The sequence below is a fragment of the Agelaius phoeniceus genome, chromosome 3, assembly GCF_051311805.1.
Source record: "Agelaius phoeniceus isolate bAgePho1 chromosome 3, bAgePho1.hap1, whole genome shotgun sequence".
NCBI lineage: Eukaryota > Metazoa > Chordata > Aves > Passeriformes > Icteridae > Agelaius > Agelaius phoeniceus.
In genome coordinates this window covers 110,064,274-110,089,287 of record NC_135267.1, presented here as the reverse complement: position 1 = coordinate 110,089,287, position 25,014 = coordinate 110,064,274, and the positions used below count along the sequence as shown (strand labels likewise).

At 41.0% G+C, this 25,014-nt stretch overlaps 1 protein-coding gene and 1 long non-coding RNA gene across 11 annotated transcripts in view; one reads left to right on the top strand and one right to left on the bottom strand.

Moving 5' to 3' along the window:
• Positions 1-10,520: 10,520 nt before the first annotated feature.
• On the bottom strand, positions 10,521-13,368 carry LOC143693644 (uncharacterized). Its single transcript, XR_013181568.1, has 2 exons — positions 13,226-13,368; positions 10,521-12,281 (listed from the first exon to the last, which is right to left on the bottom strand). It is a non-coding gene; the product is annotated as an uncharacterized LOC143693644 (long non-coding RNA).
• Positions 13,369-13,478: 110 nt separating this feature from the next.
• Positions 13,479-25,014, top strand: part of CDC42BPA (CDC42 binding protein kinase alpha) — a 182,946-nt gene continuing 171,410 nt past the window's right edge. For 9 of the 10 annotated variants that reach the window (XM_077176144.1, XM_077176143.1, XM_077176142.1 and 6 more), the window contains exons 1-2: positions 13,479-13,611; positions 14,341-14,565. In XM_077176144.1, the coding sequence (XP_077032259.1) occupies positions 14,370-14,565 (196 nt within the window). In that variant the 5' untranslated portion in view covers positions 13,479-13,611; positions 14,341-14,369. Of the gene's footprint in view, positions 13,612-14,119; positions 14,566-25,014 lie in introns of all 10 variants that reach the window. The other variant, XM_077176138.1, reaches the window with a different exon arrangement.

The following is a 25,014-nucleotide window of genomic DNA, read 5'->3' as shown; positions in this document are numbered from 1 at the left end:
AAACAAATGGGCCATAAGAGCAAAACCTCTCTCTTCCCAAAATGTAAGTCTGTGCATAAGAAGAGCCTCTGGAACATTTGTATGAGCCTACTGCATGAACTGATGGAATTAACTCCTCTTATTTATTGTACATGAGAGATTCATCTTCCCCTCTCCCCTCCAGGTACAGACTATCATAAAGAAAAGGCAGAATTTAAATCCTTAGTCCACTCCCACCAGGCCCTACCCTCCTTCCCTGCTCCATTCTCCCTGGCTGCTTGCCTCTTTGTGTCACTGGTAGTCTGAAATTAGAAGCTGCTGTCTCATTTGGCTGGTAATTGTACCTCCTTTAGAGACGAATCTCACTTTACAAAAGTTCAAGAACTGAAGAGTTTATCCTGGTTAGCAAGTTTGTTATCTTCAATGCTCTGAGTAAAGGCAGCTGAAAATGAGGGTGGCACATATCTATGATGGAAACTCTCACATATGATGGAAACTCTCCATAGGCTTGAAAGAGGCTTGAAAGCTGGATTTACAAAGCATTTCCTGGGCACTACATGAATACACCCTTTCTTTAAAATGTAGCAGGTAGGATCCAAAGATTCGATGTGTTTACAGATACAGACAGAACAATGATAAGCTTTTAAGATCTCAGACATGGAGATACAATTCTCCAAAAGTGGTGTTTGAATCAACTGTTTCATGTCTCCAATGAAACCTTATGTTGCACATTGTCCTCATTCATTTGGGTAGAAGTATTTCTTTGAGTAACAAACCTGTAAATCCACCTAATAGCTGTGAGATTCATATTGCCTTGTCTTTTTCTTGCTTTATCATGTATGTCACTGTACCAGCTCACTTGGATGAGCAACTGGCTCATTTTAGGTGTATGTATTGTAAGATCCTAAATGTACTTCTGAAGCTGCACTTAAGCAAGAGCACTACTGAGATATGAGGTGCAACCTGGGGAACAGCAGCTGTCAAAAACATCCAAACCAAACAAGCTCGGCCCATTTTTCTCCATGACAAAGACGCAGATGTTGAAAGAATTTCATATTTACATCAAATACTTACCACATTCTTGAATGGCCTCAGTTTGCAGCACATAAACAGCATTCAGCACACCATTTCTCTCACTGCCACTTTTGGTACTGGCAGCCAGGCAAACCCTGACATACAAACACTACTCCTTTTCCTCTCCAGCACTACTCAGCTGCTGCATTTGTTGAACTTGCTCTGTGGTGTTTCTCATCCCAATGGAAAGTGCCTCTGATCTCTATCTCCAGAGGCAAGGCACAGCCTTAACACCCCACAGATGTGCACACCACACGGGAAGCAAAGGTCTGTGAGAGTTGACAGGTGAGGATGGTGGGAGAACAGGAGCATGGAGCACCCTCAGCATTCTGCCTGCTGTGACACTTGACACAAGTGTACAATACTCCCAACAAACCCACCTGGCTCCAACCCTGTGCTGCCCACCGAGCACAGGAAGGACAATGTCCAGTGCCACAGTGCCAGCATGTCCAAGAGGAAGCACTGTGGGATGGGCATTTCAATCCCTGCTCTATTCCTGAAAGGAATGCACTGGAGCTAAGCAAGTGGATGGGGTGAAATCCTGTCCTAATTATGTTAATAGGAGTATTGTAATTGTCTTCAGTGGAGCTAGGCTTTTTCTGCATGGAACATGCTGGAAAATCCCAATACCCACTTGTATTTTCCTATTTCAGGATGAAAATTAGGTACAGCACATATTTCACTCACTGGTGTACAGCTGTCACCGTGGAAACCCTGTTCAATAGAGTGTGAAAACTTTTACAGGACTGGCTGGGTTCATAAAGTGTTGAGCACCATTTTTCCCCCAATAATTTTATTACAGGTACTATCATTCAAAAATTAGGCAAGCTAAGTGTGTACAAATAACTGTATTTATACACTCAGCTGCCATGTGTGTCTCTAAAACAAATCCTGTACTGTATTTTTCAATTAAATTTCACTCTTCAAACATACCACGATGACATAACAAGAACTTCTGTATTTTTCCAAGTGTATACTAATTAGGTTTTCCACTGCAACATTCTAGGAGTAGATACTGCTCCGTTTTGCAAATGGGGAAACCAGGGTACACAGAAGTCACAGATCTTGTCAAAACCATGCAGCCAAGTCCTGGCAGATTCAGGAATGGAATCCATGAGTCCTGACTCTTTAGTTCCCCCGCTCTGATCACCAGACAACACTCCCTTCCTCTGAAATAGGCTATTTTGATTGAAAACAGATGGTGTACATTTTTGGCACAGTGCTTTTTAACTATATTAAAATGCTCTGAATGAATATGTGCTTATATCATACCAATGGATGTACACATGTACATACATGCATGCTGCATCTCTGCATACAGAAATAGGTATGAGTTAAGGACATATTAATTTACATATATCATATGCAAATGTCATGGATATGCTGAAAGATACTTAAGTGTAGCTGGACAGCTGACATACCTAAGCACATAAGCTATAGTCTTCAGTGATATTGTAATTACATACTAATTATTTTCTCTCTCTAAGCAACAGACTATATGATATGCTCTTGATGGAGCGTCCACTTTGATGTAATTCATGCATTAAAGTTTTTTATCATTTGACAAAAAATTTAGTGTTATTTCTGTAAGGGATGAATCATATCCTTTTTCATTAGCTCCAGGACCAACCTCCATCCTATCTGAACAATGCCTTTAGTGGGCACTGCCTGCATTTGTAGTTGTTGTGGATTTTTCCTGCAACTGAGTTATGTCTTAAATATCATACTTATCTTTTGGATTTGCTCTTTCTGTCATAGTATTTGCCCTTGAATTAAGTCTTCTCTAAACAGTTTGTTTTCAGCTAAGGAGTGACAAACCCTGGATTTGTTGTCTGTCAGGATTAAGATTTTCCCACACATCCTACCCTGGAGGAGATGACAAGGAACAGCTTTTCCTTAACCTGCAATTCCTCACCTGCAGCCCTGGGTCAGGTAAAGATGGGCTGCTGCATCAACTGGCAAACAGCTCAGGAGACCTTTTCCATGGTTGGAAATCACCAGAATGGGCTTGTGTTGCTTGTTCTCCTGTGCATTCCCGGTAAAGATGAGAAGGTGGGCCTTGAAAGCCACTTACATGGGATACGTCCTACTTACAACCTCCTTTCCACGGTTCCTCCCCACTGACTGTATTTCCATTTCTTACATTGGTCAACTGGATTTTCCCCTTCACATACTGCAAAAGAGGTAAAAAATTTAGCCTTCAAATACACAGTCATGAAGGGGGAGTTGAAAACAGCTCATTACCCATGGGTATCCTTTGTTTGCACGTTGGCTCCAGCCCCCTCACACCTTATATGCACAGAAAGTGAATCAAAATTGGGGGTAAGATTAGAATTTGGGAATTCTGTCCTTGCAGAAAGGGGACACAAGCAAAAGTAGTCATTTTCATCTGTGCTAATTCCTTCTGGACTGACCCATGAGTGTGTAACAGAAAAAGGAAATATTGCTGATACTCACTGTTCTTCTGTCTTTCTTGGTTCTAAATCTGCAGAAGTAGGGAATCAGAAAATGCCTGCAAAAAGGTTTTGAAGAGGTCACAGAAGCAGAAGTATGCTACAGTGCTGCATTAACCTATGGATTAACAAAATATGGCCACTTATTATAAAGAAAAGGAGCTTAATCTCTTTCAGAACTGTAGGTCAAAATCCCCAAAAGTAGCATTGATGTTTTCTGGTTTCACACTCGAAGCTGTAATGTGGTACTAAACCTCCACAATTGTGTTTGTAACATCAGGTAGCAGTTGCTAATGAAGAGTACACTACCTCAGCTCTTAGCTTGCACAGAATGGATTAGCATGTTTATATTTTCCTGTCTGTTTGTTATGCTACAAAACTAGTATTCTGGCATAATCCATTCTTAGTAAAGATTTTTTTTTAATGCTAATTTCCTCTGTATCAAAAGATAAAGTAAACATATGTACTCACGATAGCTCTCTTGCAATTCAATACACCAAACTATTTTGCTCTAACTTTGCAAAACTAAATATAAATTTCCAAGTAGAAAAAAGTGTTAAAAGGAAAGTCTGTTCTTGCAAACTATTATGTGGTAACCAGGCCTCTCCCATATCAATAAAAAGCTCTCCACAGTGACACTCTTGCCCTTTCTCTAGCCATTTTCTGCCAGGTAGGAATCAGAGAAATGCAAAACAGCCTTAAAAGCTCCATATCTGATCAGAAGAAACTCTCTCAGTGCAGGTCAGGCATCGACTGACAGAGATGTTGTTCCATTTCCCTTTTAATAAGCCATTCCAAAGAAGGCTGTGTTCATTTTTCAGGCTGCTGTACGGCATGAAGGCAACAGCCTGGACAAAGATTCCCATCCTACAGCAGGCCAGTGCTGCCAGGGTGATGAGGCTGCTGGAAGGCAACACAGCTTGAGCTGCTCTGGAATGCTGGTTGCATGCAGTGCTGGATCTTCTTCCACTGGTTCTGGTGGGATTCAGACTACTCTCTTGCCATTTCAAGTGGAAGTGGGCTCTCTGTTAATAAGCTGTCTGATGTTTTTTCATGAATACTGAACAGAGTCCAGAAACTAAAGAAAAGTCATAGGGGCAGTGTAACATGCAATGTATATCCAATATGTAGAAACTTGTTTTCTCTATAGCACTTTCCCTCTTCCATGCTCTGAAGTTTTTTCATGTTCCCTCATTATCTCCTTATCTTTACCAGTCAGAGTAGATACCCTATGATAAACATGTGCAGGAAACTAAGCCCCAGAAAACTCCATGATTAGCCTGAGACTACTTGGTGAACTGGCTGGAGATGGGAACACTGCCCAGCTCTCTCAGTAATCCACCCTTGGCCTCAGTTCAGCAGAGCACTTAGGTACTTGTTTAACTTAGGCAAGATACAGTGCTTCAACTGTGAATCATAGACCTTTTCATTATTATCACTTTTACTGCAGGGCGAGGGAATTAAGTCTTAGGAAAGGCCTTGGAGCAAACTGCAGCAATAAACTGAATATCCTATGGCTCTGCACCCTGGGTCTGTCAATGTCCCTGACCAGAGAGAGGATGAAGTTCAGAGACTTCAGCCCAGCTCATTTTCTCCTCCTGTAGGAGACAGCAGTGAGATTAGTGACTGTAGGATTGCTGCTGTGTAGAGCTGTGCTAGCCATAGCTGGAAGCTAATTATACATCCACTCGCCACTTCCTTCATTATTCAGTCAAGGAAGAAAATCTTCACTTTGTTGGGAAAGCCAAAAAACCAGCTGGTAACTGCTGATGTCTTTTTTTTTTTAAGAACACATAACTATGACTATCACTCTTAATTGTAAAAATACAAATATTTTTAACATATTCAAAAATCTTTTTTCATTACCAATTTCCATTGGAAAATTGGAAACCCAATTTTCATGGCCTCCAAAATGTAATCCTGCCCTTCAGGAGGAAGCCAAGAAAGTGGTGGCAGCAAATGTTGGACTCCAGGTGATGAATGTGGAGCAAGGCTGGACCTTGCTTCCTCCTGATGCACCACACATGGAAATTGTTGGGTGTTCTGGCCTAACTGGGGAAGAAAAGGTTTTGAGATATAGCTGTATTATGATGAATGTTTCTATGACATTACTTGACTGAAGTTATAGAAACATTCCATTTCATTTAATGATTTTAATTTGCCTACAGTGTGTTTTGGCATGGTTTGGGATGTTGAGGGGAGGCAGCGACATCTCCGTGGTTAAGGCTGAAGCTAGCTTCTGTTATAGCACCCTGTTTCCATCCCTTCATCATAACTTTGGCTTGGAAAGCTGCTGGAGTCTGAAGCTTGCCAGGTCTATTTTAGTCACTTTTGCAAAAACTGAGGAAAACCAGCTAAATTACTTTCAAGTTACGAGTTGCTAAAACCTACTCTGATTGGAAATATTTGTTTTTAATTAGTACTTTTAGTCCTTGTCCTCACTTTGATTGATTGATTGAGTTGAATTAATCCATAGCAATATTCCTGCCTTAAGAAAAAATCACTGTCACATAAACTTGTCCCCTGAATGACTGTGGCTGCAGAGCAATGTTCTTTTCCTGATCTGCGTGTGCCCCACTGGGAGAGGTTATTGTCCATGACACAACCTCTGGAGCTTGTCTTTGCCCACAAGATGGAGGCTGCCCCTCCTTTTGATGTCTCAGGGAGGCCTGGGCAAGGCCCAGCTCATTTCAGCCGAGGTGAGCTGGGTTACTTGAAGCAGTGACAAAGTCATGCATGGCTAAGCTCACCCTCCTGCATGGAGGCAGGTAGGGAGTACTCCTGCCAGCAGATCTGCTCTCACCTCTCTCAGGGAGGTTGCATTCACTGAGGGAGCACTATCAACAACACAAAGCTGTACCACTGGCCAGCACCTCCTCCCACAAGGACAATTATTCCCGGTGCTATCCACACACGAGGATCCGAGCCAGTGTTATGTTCACACTTTTTGATTAAACTAGTACAAATATTTGCCTTTCTCTACCTCAAAAACCACTTGAAATCACACTTCTAACCTTTCCATGTAATTAAATATCTTAATTTGTGCAGTGACAGTTAACAAAGAAAAATGGTTGACATCGTGCAAAGATATAAACCACTCTTAGTTTTCATAAAACGAAGTCCAAACAGTTTTGTTTGTTTCAGAAGGAATTATGAGTTCACTTATGCTCTTGCTGAGATCAAGGAGGCTTTTTTTGGCATTGGCTTGAGTGGGATCATTACTGAACACTACACAACATTTTCAACTGGTTAGATTAGATGTTAGGAAGAAATTCTTCACTTATGAAAGTGGTGAGGCACTGGCACAGGTTGCACAGAGCTGTGGATCCCTGGAAGTGTTCAAGATCAGATCAGACTGGAGGGGGCATTGAGCAATGTGGTGGAAGATGTCCCTGCCCATGGCAGAGGGGTTGGAACTGGATGATCTTTCAGGTCCCTTCTACCCCAACCATTCCATGGTTCCATGATTTCAAGATGTTCTTCTCTCTGGGAGGTTGAACTTCAGGTAACCTGAAGTTACCTGCTGAATGGCAAGAGGCCTTTACTTACAACAAATGTTTTCCACAAGCGTCTCAAATTTTACAGAGCACTTCATTTTTTTTCTGTTAGTTTTCACTGCAGAATGAATCAATCTGCAAAATGTACTACTGACAAACAATAGAAGTGCTGGTTTCTAGTCATTGTTACCTGTGCAAGTGCCATCACTTACTTAAAATGTGATGACTGATTGCAAATTTAATCCACGAAGGCAGAGGTGGGGCTTGCTGCCTCTCCTTCCAAATAAAATTTAGCAAACAAACTCAAAATGTCAACTGTTGATAAGCCACAATATTGCTATTTCAATCTGCAGACCATGATGAAAGTGTCTCTTTACTTTAAGTGTCCTGGCTCTGATTAAAAGAGACTTCTGTGTGAATTGCATCTGCTGCCATTGTCTGTATCTATTCTCCCAATAAAATATGTATCTTAGACCTTTGATCCTATTTCTGCAATTCTCAAGTTAAAAATAAACAACATAAAATAGAGGCACCACTGTTTTCAATATATCAGTATTCTTTCATTAAAATTCAAATAAACCAAACCCGTATTTTAAAATAACAACTGAATTGGTCAGACCTCTAATCTGAAAATTCTACAACCTTGGGGAAATTGAGATTAATGTGTGATCTCTTGAACTCTCTTTGTAATAAGCTAGGCACTCTGAGACATAAAGTTAATCCAGCTTCATCCACCCTGTGTTCACATTCCAAATTAGGCTCTTTCTGGTCTTTTTTTCTTCTAAGTACAGAATTTGTTGGGTTTTACAGGTATTTTCCCTCATCCCTCTTCACAAGCTTCCCTCCCTCTTTCTTGCCAAACTCCCGGTCCTTGACGTCCCCTTTCTAAATCACTCTTCCTTCCCATATGATTTCCAAATTAGTCATTGTGTTCCCTCCTTCTTTCATCTATCCCATTCTTCCTCACTTCATCCTGTTTCTTCACCAATCTCTTAGGTGATCTCTTAAAGATCTCTTAGTCACAAGTTTCCTCATCCCTTCCATCAATGTTACTTACACGACAGTAGCAGCTCTTTTTTAAAAATCACTTTCACAGTGAGATCCTCACTGAATTAATCTCTAAGTACACCCTTTTAACAGAACAAAGTCCATAATACAGCCCTGAGTGTTCACCAGCAGAAGAGGTACTCATTCTAGAGCAATAGACATTGAAAGCCTTGATTATGGTCAATAAAAACTATGAACCACTGCAAAGAGAGTAGGTTTACAAGCAGCTCTGGTGCTGAGTAATTGCTGCTGGAAGTTGAGCAACACTAGCTTTGTATAGGCATCAGCCAGACAATGTAAATGCATCCACTTTCCTTTTGAATCAATGGATTATCTGTACTTTGTGTGGCACTGGCAGAAATTTGCATCCATCCAGTTTCACAAATAAATATGTGGTCCTCCTCAGAACTCTTCTGTTTAAGAAGCCACTTAACCTGACAAAGATATTTAAGGACCTTTCTATGCCATGAAATATCTTCATTTAAGGGTGTGAATTATCTTGAGGAGAAGATTAACTTTTGAAGATAGCTTAACACAGGTAACAGATTCTGGATACAGTAAAATGAAACATCAGCAAAGATAGAGAAATCCACAGAAAAGAACCGGATTTTTGAGGGAATGAAGGCTTGAAAGGTTGCAGACAATTGCAGACTACAAAAACAAGAGAGAAAATAAAATAACAGTCTTAGATTTATGTTACTGAAGAAAGGAAAATAAGAAAAGAATCTCAGACTGCTACACTGACATTAATTAAGGTTTACAGCAGCCCTAAGAGCTTTGGCAGCCTTGGCCCCACTTTCACAGGAAGAAAACAACATATTGAGAGATGAAACAGCATTGTTAGAGTGCAAACACAGGGTCCTATTTGGAGGTCAGAATGAGACGTGACTTTGGTCAGTTTTTAGTCTGCATCATAAAAGCAGGATTCAAATTATATCAATTTCACACAGTTATAAATGTAATTCCATTACTTCCTCTCCTCTTCTTTAATCACAGAGGTTATCTTGTTTCTGTTCAGGGCACAGCACCCCTGGACACTTCAGCAGGGTCAAACCTGCTTCATTCTTCACAGAAAATTGTATGCTAGTGGTGGCCACATTCTCATTAGTTTTAAATGAAGACTAAAGCCAGGGGGATGAGGCCAGTACAGATCCAGTGCAGTGAGATCAGCATGATGCAATTTCTCTCTGAGGTAAAATTACTTCGTTCAGCCATTCACAGAAAATCGTTAAGACTATAAATAAGACTCCAAAGACCAATAAAAGAAGCATGAGGGAACAGAAAGATAATTCCACATTTACAATGCCTATATATACATACACATTTATGATCATTGTTTTGGGATTAGGTAAATATTAAGCATCAATTTTGCCAGGTACCCTTTAGTGCTTGTAGTTGGACTTTTCTGTAGACCTCACAGGAGAAATAGGTCTTGGCAAGGCAGTTAGAGAGGGAAAGAATTAGGGAAAGTAGATTTACAAGTCTTTAAAAACACTAAAGTGTGTTACTAAATGCATTATTATAGGTACTGAGAACTAATTAAAGTTCTGCAACAGCCATCAGTTTCAGTGAAGAGATCTCTCTGTTAACTAGGATTAAGTTTGCTCCAGCAGCAAGATTTATGTGAAACTACAGTGAAACAGATTTTAGAACAAGTGTTGGTCGATTCACACATGCTGGTCTTCAGTGTCCTCCTAGAGTGCAACCACTGTGTGCTCCATCTGCAGCTACCTGCAATCTCTTGCAATAACCTAAATTATTACTACAGCTCAGGCAACAGCTGTAGGACCCCTTTTCAAACAATACCATCCCATGTCTATAAACACACCCTCTAAATTGGGTGCCAGCACTGTTTTTGCAGAATACTACAAAATTTTGCTCAGGAGATGAAATGCTGTATCAGTACAAACAACATGAGTCTACAAAGTGAAGTTTTAGAGAACAGAAAAACCTGGATGCAAAATTTTGCCAACACATAAATGCCATTCTTGAGGCATGTAATAGATCTACCTGTCACAAGGCAGATCACATTATTCACTTGCTGAATTAAGTTTGAGGGGGGTCTCTTGACTTAAGAAATGGTTTGCACATCAAAACCAGATATCTACAGTGCTTCACAAAAAAAAAAAAAAACCTTTGTCCCTTAAAAGGCTGTTTTCTCTATTATACCAACAATGTATTATAATATTTTCTCTATTAAACCAACAAATTGAAACACTCAACATATATGTTGTTAATATATGAAACTACATTGTTTCAACCGTATCCTCCTCATTTCACACTATTCCCTCTGCTGCTATCAGCTTGCTTAACTTACTGTGAGATATAAATTCCTGATTATCATTAGTTGTGGTTGAGGTACTGTAAACATTTGTAAAGCTAAGCAATAAAATGAAAATATTATAGCAGTATTATTAAAACAAGAACAGGGTGAAACAAACACATGATAATTATGAAAGATACTGGGGTATGTTTGCACAACTTGGGTATATTTTTAGGACAGGGTGTCTTAGTGACAGAATGTATGAGAGAAGAGGAGTTTCTCCCTGTTCCACTGAATTATTTTGTTGGCTTTCTAAATATTCTGGACTAAAGTTTCTCTTATAAGGCAGAAAACATATTTTTCCATCCCACAGGTGTAGTGTGAGAATTACTCATCTGGTACACAAGATAGTTCCCAGCAAATAAATGTGTCACCAGTCATTGTTGGTGTTACCTGTTCCTCACAGCTTCTGTGGCATGACAGCTGACTACAGCCCAGTGGGTGTATCACCAGTTGTTATGTGAATGCCTTTTTTTATTTCTGGACAGGCTATTAAACAGAGAACAAAAAAGTCCTGGGTGTTGTGTTCAACTGTAGCTTACATGGTTTTACTTATAGCCTCACTGAGGCTGAGAAGAACACTGAAAAAAACTGGCTTGATGTGGAAATTGATAAGGGTTCAGTTTCAAAACCAGAAATATAGGGAAATTGACCCCCTTTGCTGGGTATCCATCCTTGTTTGCAAACACTTGGTCTGCAATTAAAACAAGGAAAGACTTTATAATTGGCTAGGGCAAACACAGTAACCTAAGTAAATAAGTGAAATATCCACACCCATCATATCTCTGGCACTGGTTCTTCAGTTCACTTCCCTGCCAAGCGGTGCCAAAGTCCAAGGAGCTAACATCCCTTTAACTCCCTTTAACTCTTAGTCTTCTCCATTTTTCCTCTGCAACCCTATTAATGGTTAATCTATGCTCAAGATGAACTTGGATGACAAATCTCCAACCCCTATAGGAAGTGCTATCTGATCTGGGCCACCTACCCCTGCAATAGCAATTTATTTTCATTGCTGTCATCAGGCATCCCCCACCCCCAGCTTCAATCCCAATTTCCACAAGTTCAGCAGAGAGCCAGCAGGAAATGCCTTACTCTCACTGTAAAACTGCCTGTGTGCCACAGCTTTTGGAGCAGGCTCCTACCACAGAGGCACAGCTGTGACTGCAGCAGCCCAGACACTGGCACAGGGCTCTTGTCATCCCAAGGGTGTACCTCAGCACAGGAAGGAAACCCTTTCCTTATTAGTTTAATCCTATCTTCTACCCATCACTTACAGTTGTAGTGGTTTCTGACACTTCTTGGAGGGTTTTTGCACAAAAAGCTTTTAGAATTAAGCTCTCCGCACATTTCTTCATTCGCCAAAACTCTGCTCTGCCATTCTGCATGCACAGGGTGGGAGTCACTGTCCTCTCTAGCTTTGCACCAGTGACTTTACACACAGCTGAGTGATTCTGAACAAACATATGGGGCTTTAATCATATTGTGTAGTACATTTTACTGGGTATGTAAGACTGTTGATGTTTTAGATCAGCTGGTAAAAAGGCCAGTTTAAAAAAAATAAGTGTTATATAGATGCTTGGTATGGCAAAACCCAGCTGAGGGTCATCTGTTGGTTACTGAACCGAGGAAGCAGAAGCCTGAGCTTTTTCCTTCCCCTGAGCTCCAGAAGATGCAGGGCTTGGTGGGCTTCAGGAGAATGCTGAAGTTCACCTACAGCCAATGACCTCTGGGGGGTGTGGGGCCTCCCTCTCCTTTCACCTGGCTTCTGAGGAAGGACGAACTGAAGTGACTTGTCTTAGAGATGACCTTCAATGCCCCGAGCACCGCAGCGCATCCCTGACACCTTCGGCCAGGAGATCTGTGCGGTGTGCCGGTGGGCAGCTGCCATTTTTCACCCCACAGGCGGGCCTGCAAAGAGATCAGCACAAAATCCTCCGATGCGCTTCTGCAGCTGAGTCTATACCGTCTAAAAACCCCCACGTTGTTCAACAAGAATATCCTCCAGCTCTCTTAAACGCTATGGATTTGAAATGCCCGCAAAAGGAGCTTGTTTCCCCGGCGTGTACTCTGGTGGCACGGCGGGCTCCCCGATGAGGGGAGGCCGGCGGGGACAGAACCGCCAGGAGCCGACGCATTTTCTGACACGCTTTTAAGGCCCCGAAACGTGAGGGAGCCGGAGTCCCTGCTCGCACCTGGAGCTCGGCAGAACCCCTTAAAAGAGCAGGCAGGCGCTGCTCCCCTCACCCGCCCTCCATAACCAGGCCAGGAATTTTAATCAAAAGCCTTATTGCCGGGGAGGCGGCGAGCGGAACCGGGCCGGGCAACGGCGGCGACCGCTCCCCTCGGCTCGGGGCAAAGCCCGCAGGGTTCCCCGGCCGGACGGGCGGGTCCGCCCGGGATAGCCCAGCCCGGGCGGCCGCAGCCTGCGGGGAGCTGCGCCGCGGCCTCCCCACTCCCGCCCTCTCTCCCTCCCGTATCCCTGGGTCCGCCCGTATCCCTGCATTCCCTGCTGCAGCAGCACCAGCATCCCCTCCTCCCCTCAATCCCATCAGTAGCGGCGGCCCCGGGCTCGGCTCCCCGCGCTGCGGCGGCGCTCGGCGGCGGCTCCCCCCCGCCGCGGCCGCCATGTTGGGCTGCAGCGCGTTCGGCGGCGGCGGTTGCCGCGCGTGACCGCGGGAGGGAAGGAGGGAGGGAAGGAAGGAAGAAGGAGGGAGGGAAGGAAGGAGGGAGCGGCGGGGGAGAGGAGGGCGCGGAAGCGGAGGGAGGGAGGGAGCGAGCCGGGGAGGGAGGGCGCCGCCGCTACCCCTCCCCGTCGCCCCGCGCACGCACACACACACACCCCGCACACGCACCGCCCGAGGATGCCCTTTGCCCGGGGGGGCGAAGCCGGGACACCATCGCGCCTCTGGGAGTGAAGCCACCACCACCGCCGCCGCCGTCGTCGGGGCCTCCCGGCCCGCAGCGTGCGGCCGGAGCGGAGACGCCGGCGCTTTTCCTCCGCCTCAGGACGCGCACCGGGTGGAGGAGGAGGAGGAGGAGGGCGCCGTCTCCGCAGCAGCAGCAGCAGCCGCCGCCGCCGCCGCAGCCATGGGAAGGATTTGACAGGGCTCGGAGCGCTTGTGCCGGTGTGTCGGGGCGCGCGTCCCGCCCGCCGCCCCTTGGCGCAGCGGAGGAGAAGGGGGCGACAATGAAGACTTTAGTTTTTTTGAATCACTGAAAAGCCTTAAAAGGAGACTCGGTAAGGAGGAGGAGGAGGAGGAAGGGAAAGGCTGCCCGGGGCAGGACGTGGCTGCGCCCTGAGGAGGGGGGGCTGCGCCCCACCCCGCGGTGGCCGCGGAGGCGCTGCCGGGGCCGGGGGAGGCGGCGGGGGGCGGCGGGGCTGCGCGGCCCCTCATCCCTCCGTGCCTGCCCGCCGGTGTGCGCCCTCGTTTCTGCTGCCTTTCGCTTATATAAATACGTAAATACATCTGTTTTTCCCTTCCCATCCGTCCTGGGAAGCGGAACCGGAGGGGCTGTTAGCCCGTGGTGCTGCGGCGGGGCTCCTCGCAGGATCGCGCTGCATGATCTGCATTGGGAATGAAGGAGAAGACCTTCTTAAATATGTAACTGCCTGTGCCTATGCACGCACGGTGAAATCGGTGTCAGGCAGTCTCGGTTGAATTTGAGTGCAATTATTATTGTTAAAGCATCAGGAACGCTGTTTTTGCCCCACTTCTTACTAAGCCTATTAATTTTTTTTTTTTTAGGATAACTATTTTCTTCTCTTAAATGTCATGAATTCACAGATATCCACACTGTATGTGTGTGTCTGAAACTCCAAGGGGTTAGTTTCAGGCTGGGAACCCCGAGGTGGGCTAGCAATTAAGGACCGTCACAGTTTGACACTTGTTAAAAATACTGTTGACTTCTTTCTAAACAACAAAACCCTCAAAAGTTTTTTGTTGTTGTTGTTGTTTTTCTGACAAAGTAATAATAATCATTAAAAAAGAAACCCCAATGCAAACTGAAACAACCATGTCTGGAGAAGTGCGTTTGAAGCAGTTGGAGCAGTTTATTTTGGATGGGCCAACACAGACTAATGGGCAATGCTTCAGTGTGGAAACCTTGCTGGATATACTCATCTGCCTTTATGATGAATGTAATAATTCCCCTCTGAGAAGAGAGAAGAACATCCTTGAGTATCTGGAGTGGGGTAAGTTTGAATGTGTTTATTTTGTGTACATCCGTCCATGTTCCTGTCTGCTTTGTATAATGTCTCTGTTATTTATGTGTGAGAGGGGATTGTTTATAACTCAGTGTTTTACTGGGAAGTGTTGTCAGTTTCACTGTATTTAAATGTGGTGGTGGTGCTAAAAAGAAATCTGTATTGGTTTTTTGTCCTTGAGGTATGCATGTAAAACATGTTTCTTTTTTTTTATTTTTCTTTTTTGACATGGATCAGACTTTTGTTCCTAGCGTATTTGCTTGCCTTCAGGCCCAGCTGTTGAGTTTTGTGTCCTGAAGTTGCTGGGAATATGGAATGGTGAGGGATAAATTCTCTGATGCCTGCAAAAATATCAATGCACAATCCACTGATTTGCTTCTGCAGTTGAATCTATACTGCTTTAAAATAAAGCATGTTGATCAACAAGAAAATCCTTCAGCTTTCTGAAATGATAAGGGTTTGAAACATCTGTGAAGATGGAGAAGATGACATTCTCTTCTTTAATATAAAATTGTTGCTGACTTAAGTAGATTGTTTTTTTCATCAGGAGACTCAAAGCTGAAAAGCAGAATGAAAATCTGTGTGTCCCTGGCAGACTTTTCATTTTGTGGGAGATAGGGTATTAGTAGATTTTTAAAGGAAAGCAGGTGAATGATATTGTGCCAGTTCTTCTTAAGTTGTCACAGAACTGGTTGACTCTATTTTTTTTTTTCTTTTTAATTCTCTTTCTTCCTCCTCCTAAACTTAGATGTAAACCAGAAGATGCAGTCTGACATAAGAACCTTGATGAGAATGGTTACTGTATCTGACCTTCAAACTTCAAAGTCATGCTGCACTTCTGTATTTGCATACAGAACCATTTACCACATTTGCTTTGTAATAAATACATCAGCAGGCCTCCTTTATTTAAAAAAAGCATATTTTTGAAACATGTAACAGGCATTTGATTAATTAGGTGGTTAAGCTCTTCAAAATGAAGTTGCTGAGGAAAGACATTGTTTTGATAACTGATCTAACAACTTGAGGCTGATATGTGTGTATTTCATTTTCCTGCTCCTCTCTGTAGTCATACTGACATCTAAAGGACATCTGACTCAGTAATTAAGTTTCTTGTAGTGTTCATATTGCACTGTTTTTTGTTTTCTTATTATCTGGAGGAACAGGCTATAATTAATGCATTCTAGCTAAGGAGGAAATAGTAATTAAAAGTACTTCTGAAGAATCTTCCCTCTAAAACTGTCACTGGCATACAGAAGCTGTGAAAGACTGGGAAAATATGATGGCTCCAAGGGTATTTTTTTATGCAGGAACTTGGTGTAGTCTGCAGTGGATCTAGCCAGCTGATAGCCTGTAAATAATAATAATAACAACCAAGTTAACCATATCTAGATGATCAGAGCAACAGCGTGTTTAGGACCCATTGTGTTGGGTGCTGGTGCATTCAGTGGTGGTTGTTTAATGGGTAAATGCATCATTGCAAGGCTCTGACAGTACCTGAAGATTTCTGTAATAAGCTTTCCCATCTGCTGATGGAAATAATACACTGTTTTGGAAAGGCTGGACTGGAATAAGGTTTCTTGCTGGCCTATTTTTCCTGCTATTTTTCCACTCTCATGCTCCAGCTGTGCCTTAGCAGGACTCTTAGGCTTCAGGGAAGACCAGTTATTCCCATTTCCAGGGCTGTGGTCCTCTGTGTGCTCCCAGCTCTGCTGTCCAGGCTTCTGCGCTGGGAGCTTTCCAGGAGGGTTTGTGAGGTGACATGGAAGAGCCAGCAGTGGCTGGTACCTGCTGGTGGAAGTGTCTGTGTGAATGATGTCTTTATTCTGCAAACACTTCCAGGGGTGTCTCCTCTGAGGGCCAGCCCTCCTAGTGGAACTGGCAGTCTCTGGCATTCCTCTTGGGATCAGGGAGTTGGCAAAATCAAGCTCTTAGAGAGGTCGGGTACCTTCCAGTGCTCTGGGGCAGTGGAGTTACTGAGGGTACCTTTGCTTTGATATAATCCTGACCTCTCCTGTCTCTCTCCCCAGAAGGAGGAACCATGCAAGTGGTTGATTAGAAAGAGGTTATATGTGGTTTTTAAAGTCAGAGATGTGCTGAGTAGTGGCAGAAGTGGAAGGCTGGCAGCCAGAAATCATGGACTCTGCCCGCACCTCTCTAAAGGACTCAGTGTTGAAGTGCTTTCAGCTCAGTTTTTTTTTTTTAGCTTCTCTATTTGAACAGCAGGAAAATTAGCACAAATTTTACACCAGGGAGTTCAGAGAGCTGCTGCGTGTGAAGCACTTTTGGATTTGAATGTACCATATAAAAGAGTGTGTATTAATTTATTTTCCTCATCAGTGGAATAAAACTTGGGGCCTGGTGTATCTATTGGTGGATGTCAGTTGGATGCTGGCATTTTGTGGGTTTCTGCCAAATATCCACAGATTGGCTTGATTGTAATGGAGAGTGCAATGTGAATGTATTGGAACTGGTGAGGGAACTGGTATGAACTGGGATGTGTGTGTATGTGTACAAAGTGCAGAGTACAAATTTACTCCTGAGAACTGATTGTCATCTTAAACTGCCTTTTTTTAAAAATAAATTATTCTTTCTAGAAGTAAATAAGGTTTATTTATAGTCTGTTAATTTTAAGAAAAGGCTAATAAACAGCTGTTCAGTGATCACAGACTCCTGTTGAGCAGCAAATAATTTTTTCTTGCTTTTCAGCAGAGTAGTTTTGAGGTGTTAGCCTTTGGTTTTGTTAGTCTTTGGGTTTGAGTTGAGGTTGCATTTGTGGATGTGTGTTTTTATAGAGACTGTTCTGGGTCTGAGATGTTATCTGCTGTGTTTCATGTAAAACTGAACCACAATCTGAGATTTTTGGGGGAAAGGTTTAGGAGGTATTCTACCACGGAAAAGCTAATGTCTTAATGACAGCCATGTGACTGCTGCTATATTTAGGGGAACTAAGAAGCTTCATGTTCTAGTACTTAGTTCTTTTAGGGCTACTTTATCAACTTGTAATCTAGAGCTATAACTTATTTAAAAAATTAATCCAGGTAAAAGAATTGAGATCTGAACTAATTGTTCATATTTTGGTTTGATGCTGCAAGTTTAACTCAGGAAGTGTAGAAAGTAAGGTCTCTACAGTGTGAAGTTGAGTTTTAAATTTTTGTAGAATTTCAGCCTTTTTTGTTGCTTGAAATGACATTAGACTGGTTAGAAGTGTCAGGTTAATTATTTTGTGATTCAGAAGCTGCTTTGCTTCTAAAACCCTATCTTTGGCTTTAAGTGAAAACATAATTGCATTCCCTACTCTTATACAATATTAGTTTTGTGACTTGTTAATAAGATGATTTAATTTTTTTGTTGATATTACATAGGTATCCTTTATGCTAACACAGCCATGGAAAAAGCCAATATATTTGTGTTCTGAGGGTTAAATCAGGGCACATTTTGAGATAACAGGAAAAAACTAGAACATTTAGATTTGGCTTGTTCTATGTATTTGATGCTAGTTTTCATTTTTATCTCTATTGATAGTTGTAATTGTGATTTAGAAAAAGGCTTGTCTAATTATAGCAACTGGAGCTTACCAGAAAAAGCTGTTGAGAATTCCAAGCACTTTGCTTTTTCTTTTCTACTTGTGTGTGAGTTGCCACTCTGACGCAAGAGTGTAAGGGAGGTAACGAAGGCTGATAAGGTGAACTTGAAAGAGAACTGTAGTGATAAAAAGAAGCTTTTGGAGATGTTTTGGTTCTGGGAAAACTTCCTTTCCTTCCAATGGTGTCAGTTTGAATTGCTTTTAAAAAGAAACTAGAACAATGTTCTTTAGGATGCATTGAAAGAATAATAGAATAAACCTCAAAATGTGTGGTGATGAAAGTGCGGGAAGATGGAGGGCACCACCAATACCATGGTGAGGTCGGTGACTTGATTAAATCTGTGCTCTTGTTGGAAAATTGTAAACTGTCCTCTAGTAAAATTTTTGTTTGATTGGTTCTGTTCAGTTTGTTGTTGTTCTTGTTTGGTTTGTTTTTTTGTTTTTTCCCACCGAAGAAAGCTTTGGAAGATGGATTAAACTGTTCTCATTTCGTCTCTAGTAGAACTGAAATGCAGGGTGTTTATGCAGTGCTGATATGGTCATACACTAGGCTGTCATCATTGGTCTCATACTTCTGTTACTCAGTTGTGCAGCATCTGTTCTGGATATTGGAAATGGTTTTATCACCATACAACCAATTTTTCAAGACAGAGTTGTGGAGAGGTTGTCTGTGTTATCCTTCTGATGATCTCTCTCATGGTTTTTCTTTTATAAAAAAAAGGTAATCCCCTTTTTCAGCTAGGTTTGTTTTTACATATTAGTTACAAAAGAAAATAAAATCTTATCTCTAGGCTTCTGCAACTTTTCTTTGTTATTTATCTCTATTAGGTCCTGAACAAAATCACAGCCATTTTCAGCTATGAGTTGCTTATGTTTTGTTTTTAAAACAACTGTTAAAAAACAATCATTCATTTAGGTCCTATTCTTAGCAGACAGTAAAGGACTTAGCAATCAACTTTTTCAAGTTTTGTTGTTTTGGTTTTTTTTAAAGTAGACTTTGGTGCTCAGTACTTTCCAACCTTAGTACTATCTAACCCATCAGAAATACTTTTTTTTTTTCCTGATTACATTCTAAAAGGCATCAACTTCTTTTTATTCTAGTCATAAAAATGGGAATACCTCCTGGTCTGACATAAGCAAAATCAGTTATTCAGTTCTTTCTGGGAAAGGAGAAGCATCTTGCTTGTCAAGGCCACTTAATGTGCTTAGGCATATTCCTAATTTTAAATGTGAGTTGTTTCATTGCTTTCAGGTGAGCCGTATGAACTGATGGGGCTCCATCAATGCAGAAGACATTGTGGCATTCTTGACACATAAATTTCTGACATTGTTTTCAATAACGCTTTACTGCTTATTTTCTGTAATCTGTTGCTTCTGTTACACAGCTGCAGCCAACAATTAAATGCTTTTTATTGATTAGGGTGAAAGAAGTTTCTTCAGTGATGAAGAATGATTAGGTTGAAGAAGAAGTTTCTTCAGCAATGAAACAACTCATATTTAAAACCAAATAGAAAATGACCATCAAATCTCTATGTTTCAGGATATTGTATAAACATCTTTTATACAGATGCAGTTCTACACCAAATTACTTGAAAAAGAAGGAAACAGTATTTGTAGGAAAATATGTAGAAGAATGGTTGCCCATGCAGGCTTTAGTCTTAGTTCTGTGTTTAAGGTCTAAACCTTTTAAATTGTGATTTTTTTTTTCTCACATTTATTTCAGTTTTGATTCTTTCCTTGAACACAGTAAACTAATGACTCTAAGTTTATCAAAAGTTCAGATGTGATCAAATGAGCTGTGAGACCATCCAGTTAATTCTGCTTGATTTTTATTAGTTTCCAGTAGAGTGAGGCATTAATCCATTGTAACATGTTTGTTTCTTTGCACATTTCCATTACACAAAGTGTTTTTTAATCAAAACCCTTAATTTTAAGTAGAAATACATTTAAAGGGTGTTCTTTTTTGGCTCTTTTTGTTCTGCTGGGCAGGGGAAGTTTGGAAGTACTCCAAGGCTGCCTATTTTGGGGCGTATTTGGGGTATGTGTCTTCAGGTTGACTGACTTCTGTCAGTAATGTCCTGTTTGTTGCAAAGGAGCATGGCTTGCTTAGATAGAAAGCTAACTAATACTTAGCTTCCAGGAATTTTAGAAATGCCTTTATTCTGTACAGAAATTCCTCGCATGCTTTGGTCTAATGGGGACAAATGGAGAAATACAATTATATGAGTTAGTCTGCTCAGTGGGCATTATAAACCTCATGACAACACAATAAATTCCCTGTTACTAGGACATCTCATGTTTAAGGGTTAATCCAATAGGGTTTTTTTATGGTATGATCATAACTATAAAATGTACTGCTGAAGGTGTGTTTGAATTTTTAACCTCTGTGCAGGATATGAGGCTGTGCATGTACCTGATTAAGCTCCTTCCTTGTCTTTTGGCCCTTCTCTCCTGGATTTACTGATGTATTTTTTTTATAACCTGCAGCATATTATTATATCACAGTTGACTAAAGTGTGGATATTGTGCTCCAAAAGCAATGAGCTTAATTGGTCCAATATGGTTCAATTCTTAGAATGTATATATTCTTTTTTTTTTACAAAGATGGGTAGAAGCTACCTTTCTTTTTGAAGCTCTAACTTACATCCATAGATCAGTGTTTGAATCCTGAATAGCAGCAGCAAATAACAGTAATTTCACTACTGAGTCATAACTGTGGCTGGAGAGACCAGTGTTGTTTTGAAATTTTCTTATGAATAAATTGCAAATACAGGATTTCGAGATACAAAGTGGGTGTAGGCTGCTATCCTGGAAATCATTCTCCCCATATTATTTTCTGAAAGTGAACTGTAATGAATTATCCTGGATGTGTCTTTGAAAAATATTAACCTATTCTTAGCATCTCTAATTGCTTTTATCCTGTAAAAAATTTACAATCTCCATTTGTGCAGAAAACTTCCAGAAGCAATTAGATCCTGCTGCCAAGCTCTAAAACCTGAATAAAAAACCTACAGTGGATAACTGAGGCAGGATTGAAAGAAAAGGCCAGTTTCTAGACTAAGTTTTATCTTTTGGCAAAGCAGGCATTCCTTCCATAAGCATTTGTACTTGTTTAATTTGATTTTCTTCTTCTGGCTGAACAACTGGAATATTTTGTTCTACTCTGGCCTAACTTACCTCAACACATTATTTTTCTAAAATCCTCATTAAGCTTGGGAATGCCTCTAATGTGGACCAAAATCTTTAAAAAATGCAAGTGATTTAGGTCAGTCATGTGCAATCTTTTGTTAACGACAAGATTTTTATTTCAAATAGTTTAAACATGACATTGGGCTTAATAATAACTGCAAAAATCTTCTATTCAGACAGGTCAGTTTGCTTTATTTCTAGTAATACAGCCTAATTAGGTTTACTAGCGGTCACCATGGATAAAATCCACATGAGGTATATCCAGACTCCTATGACTTAGTGTTTCATAATTCTTCCTTATCCATATCCAGACTTCCAGTTTGATTTAAATTAGTTTTGTTACACCATATTGCAGATTTCTTTTATTCTTAGGGATCAGCTTCTTAGTGCACCTTCTCTTGGCAACTTTTTTGAAAAGCTTGTCATAGGGACCTTGTAGATGTTATGAACTGTGGTATTTTTCTGTGCCATTTTGAGGGGAAAAGATATATTTTGTTCAGCAATTTAGTGGACATTTACAGTCATTTTTTTGTAGAAATGAAAAGTGAGTTTAGTGTGCCATTCCAAGTGGGAGAGAAAAAAGCATTTGTAGATGTTAATAAAAATAATTACATTTCCTTGAAATGTTGTGGGATTAGAACAGCAATGCTTTGTTGGTCTTTTGTTTCATTTCCTTTCAGTCTCAGAGTTCAAGGGCCCACAGGTCTCCATTTCTGAGTCCTTCCTCCTTTCCTTTCTCTGAGATTTTCCATGGACAGTGTTATTCCAAAGCAACTTACCTTCTCAACTGAGGCTTCGTGCATTTCTTCCTTGCTTCCATTCTGTTGCTTTTCATCCCTTCTAAATCTGAGTTTTTGTTTCTCAAGTGGTGTGGATATCAGTGTGTCAGTCTGATCTTCCCATGGCTAGAATCTTGGTTTCTGGATTTGGATTGGTATTTTTTTCTTTGTTTTTTCCCTAGTCTTTCCAAAGATTTCATGATTTTCTTGGCCACATTCATAATACAGGGATTGTGTGTGGAGAATGGTAGCAAAAAGTGAGCAAATACACACAGGGCTTACCCACAGGTGCATCTGTACTGTGTTTTCCCATAAACACCCTGTACATTTCTTACTAGATCAATTGATTTACTATCATGAATCATTTTTGCCTTGTTAGCTTTTGTAGAACTGGAGCCTTGGGCTGTTTGTTCTGGCTGTGAGTAAGAACTTGTGATCTGTTTTACTCCTGTAGTCTAAAAAGGATGAAACTTAAGTGGGAGTATAGCTTTATCATTTTAATACCTGAAACTAAAATAAAGAAGTGATAGGAAGGGTTGCAATTACTTTGGTCTGCCCGGTGGTTTAAGAAAATGTCATTTGTGCTGTGGGGACACCACAGTCCCGAGGTATTTCCTGTTGGTGCTCATTAAAGTTCTTTCACCTTTACCACGATGCCTTTTGTCAATAAAGCACTGTGTTGTCTGACTGTTTTGCAGGACACATAGTAACAAGAGGAGGAGGAGGAAATAGAAGTCACATTTTGATTGCAACTCACTGGTTTTATCTTGGGTGGGGGCTGACTCGAAGGTGTCTTAAGGCTGGCTAAATCCACTGACCTTTGTTTTGCTGGGGCCTGCGTGGGCAGAGGGGCACAATCCAGTTAACAAGCAAGCTGCAAGAGCACGTTGAAATCTGTCAGTGGGGTTCTGTGAAGATCTGGAAGTGTTCTTATAAAAGAAAGAGGCAAGGATTGTGACAGCCCAGGCTTCTGTGGCTCCACCTACTACAACTCCTGGTTTCCTCTCAGATTCCCTCCAGCATACAAGGGAGCTACAGTTTTGAAACAAATTTTGAGGCTACCAGCTTCCTCTGGTAGCTATTTGGTGTAGAAATTCAGTGAGCCTCATTTTTTTTCCATAACAGTTTCCAAAACTTTCCTTTTTGCAATGAGAAAGTCTCTAACCATGAAGAGGGATCTTCAAAACAACTGTCTGATTTTGGTGATGGTAATTCCTTGCAAAAAGCAAGTGTTGGTCTTGTGTGTTCTGTGGTATTTGGCATGGTATCACTCAGTGTCTTTACACTGTTTTCGTTGTATACTTTGTAACTGAAAGACAAGGATTCTTATGTTAACACACTTGGAATAGTTTCCTTCTATTTCCCCCAACTTCTAGAAAACACATGATGTACTATTTTGTGATTATTTAAAAAGATCCTTTTATAATTTTGATAGGGACTGACACAAAAGAGACTTGTTTTCTCACTGAACTGATATGTTAGAGGAAATTGTAGAAGCTGCTTCCTATGCAAACAAATTTGCAGAGAAGACCATTATCATTTTGCTGTAGTGTCACTCCACCTCCAGTATTGACTATTTTCACCTTCACAGCTAGCAGCCACTTCTGGGTAACAAAATATGTATTTCTAAATTTCTGTATCTTTATAAAAGTCATAATTCAATTTTTGAAATTAAATTAGTCAAGTGGGTTTTTCTGGATATAAGCAGGCTGGCTAAGAATATGTACTGTCTATGCCCTTATATGTTTCTGGTTTTTCTGAAAATAAGGGATGACTTAATATCTCCATTGCTGATAACCTACAAACTGAAAATGCAAACACTATTTAGAGATAAGGTTACCAAGAGAAAATGGCATACAATGTGTATTACCACAGCTAGTGTGAATTATTTCATTAACTTGTTATTTTTTGGTTCATTTTTTCCTTGAGTAACACTGACTTCAGAGAAGGTGATCTGGTAGCCAGTTGCTTTTGGTGGTGCAGGTTCTTAGGTAGTTCAGTGAGTATTTGTGCAGTTACCCTGCTGAGTATATGCTGCAGGAGCTCATGGTGATGCCTGAGAAGTCTCTTCCTGGCTGATTGAGCAGAGATGTCATCTGATCTTATCAGTAGTAGCCTACTGCTTAAACTTTCTGGGAGAGGAAAAAAGTGTGCAGCTGGGGCAAGGAGCTGATGATTTGTTGTCTAGCTATTCTTGTCTTGAATATTTTACATTCTTCTTCTCCAAAGCTAAGATGATTTAATGGAAATTGTATTGCTTACTGACAATATTACATTCACTTTGTGGTCCTTGGCACTACCAATAGGAGGGACTCTCCTCCAATAAAGCCTTGATATTAGTACTTAAAAATTTGCTTTAATTTCACCATTAAATTTTCTTGATAAGGAAACAAACCTCTCTAAAGAGTTTTTGCTTTGTCTTGGTCATGTAGTTCATATTGTCAGTAAATGTATTTAACCATGTGTATGATCATAGTTATAACTACAAAAGTTTCTACTTCATATGTTGCTGGCCATTGATTTGTTCTAAAGCCTCAATGCATTCAGCTCTTAACCAGGCTGAATTTGTGGCACTAAAATCTTTTGTTCACATCGAAGTGTCATATGATTATTCAAAACTTGAATAATTTTATTCCATGTGACCTTGTGACTTTTTTTTCCTCCATCTACCTCAATTAGGAAGTAGAATGTTTATTGATAATTCTTACTGATGACAGGTCATGATCAGCAAAATTAAATTCTACACTTTAAAACCTAGGTATTAAGAATATATAATTCTGTCTCTAAAAGGAAGTTTCTTGTCTTGTTTCTTTCACTTCAGAGAGAATTTCTTTTAGGGATTTCCTTTTTTTTTTTTCTTCCCTTTCCAGTTTAAGGAAACAATTT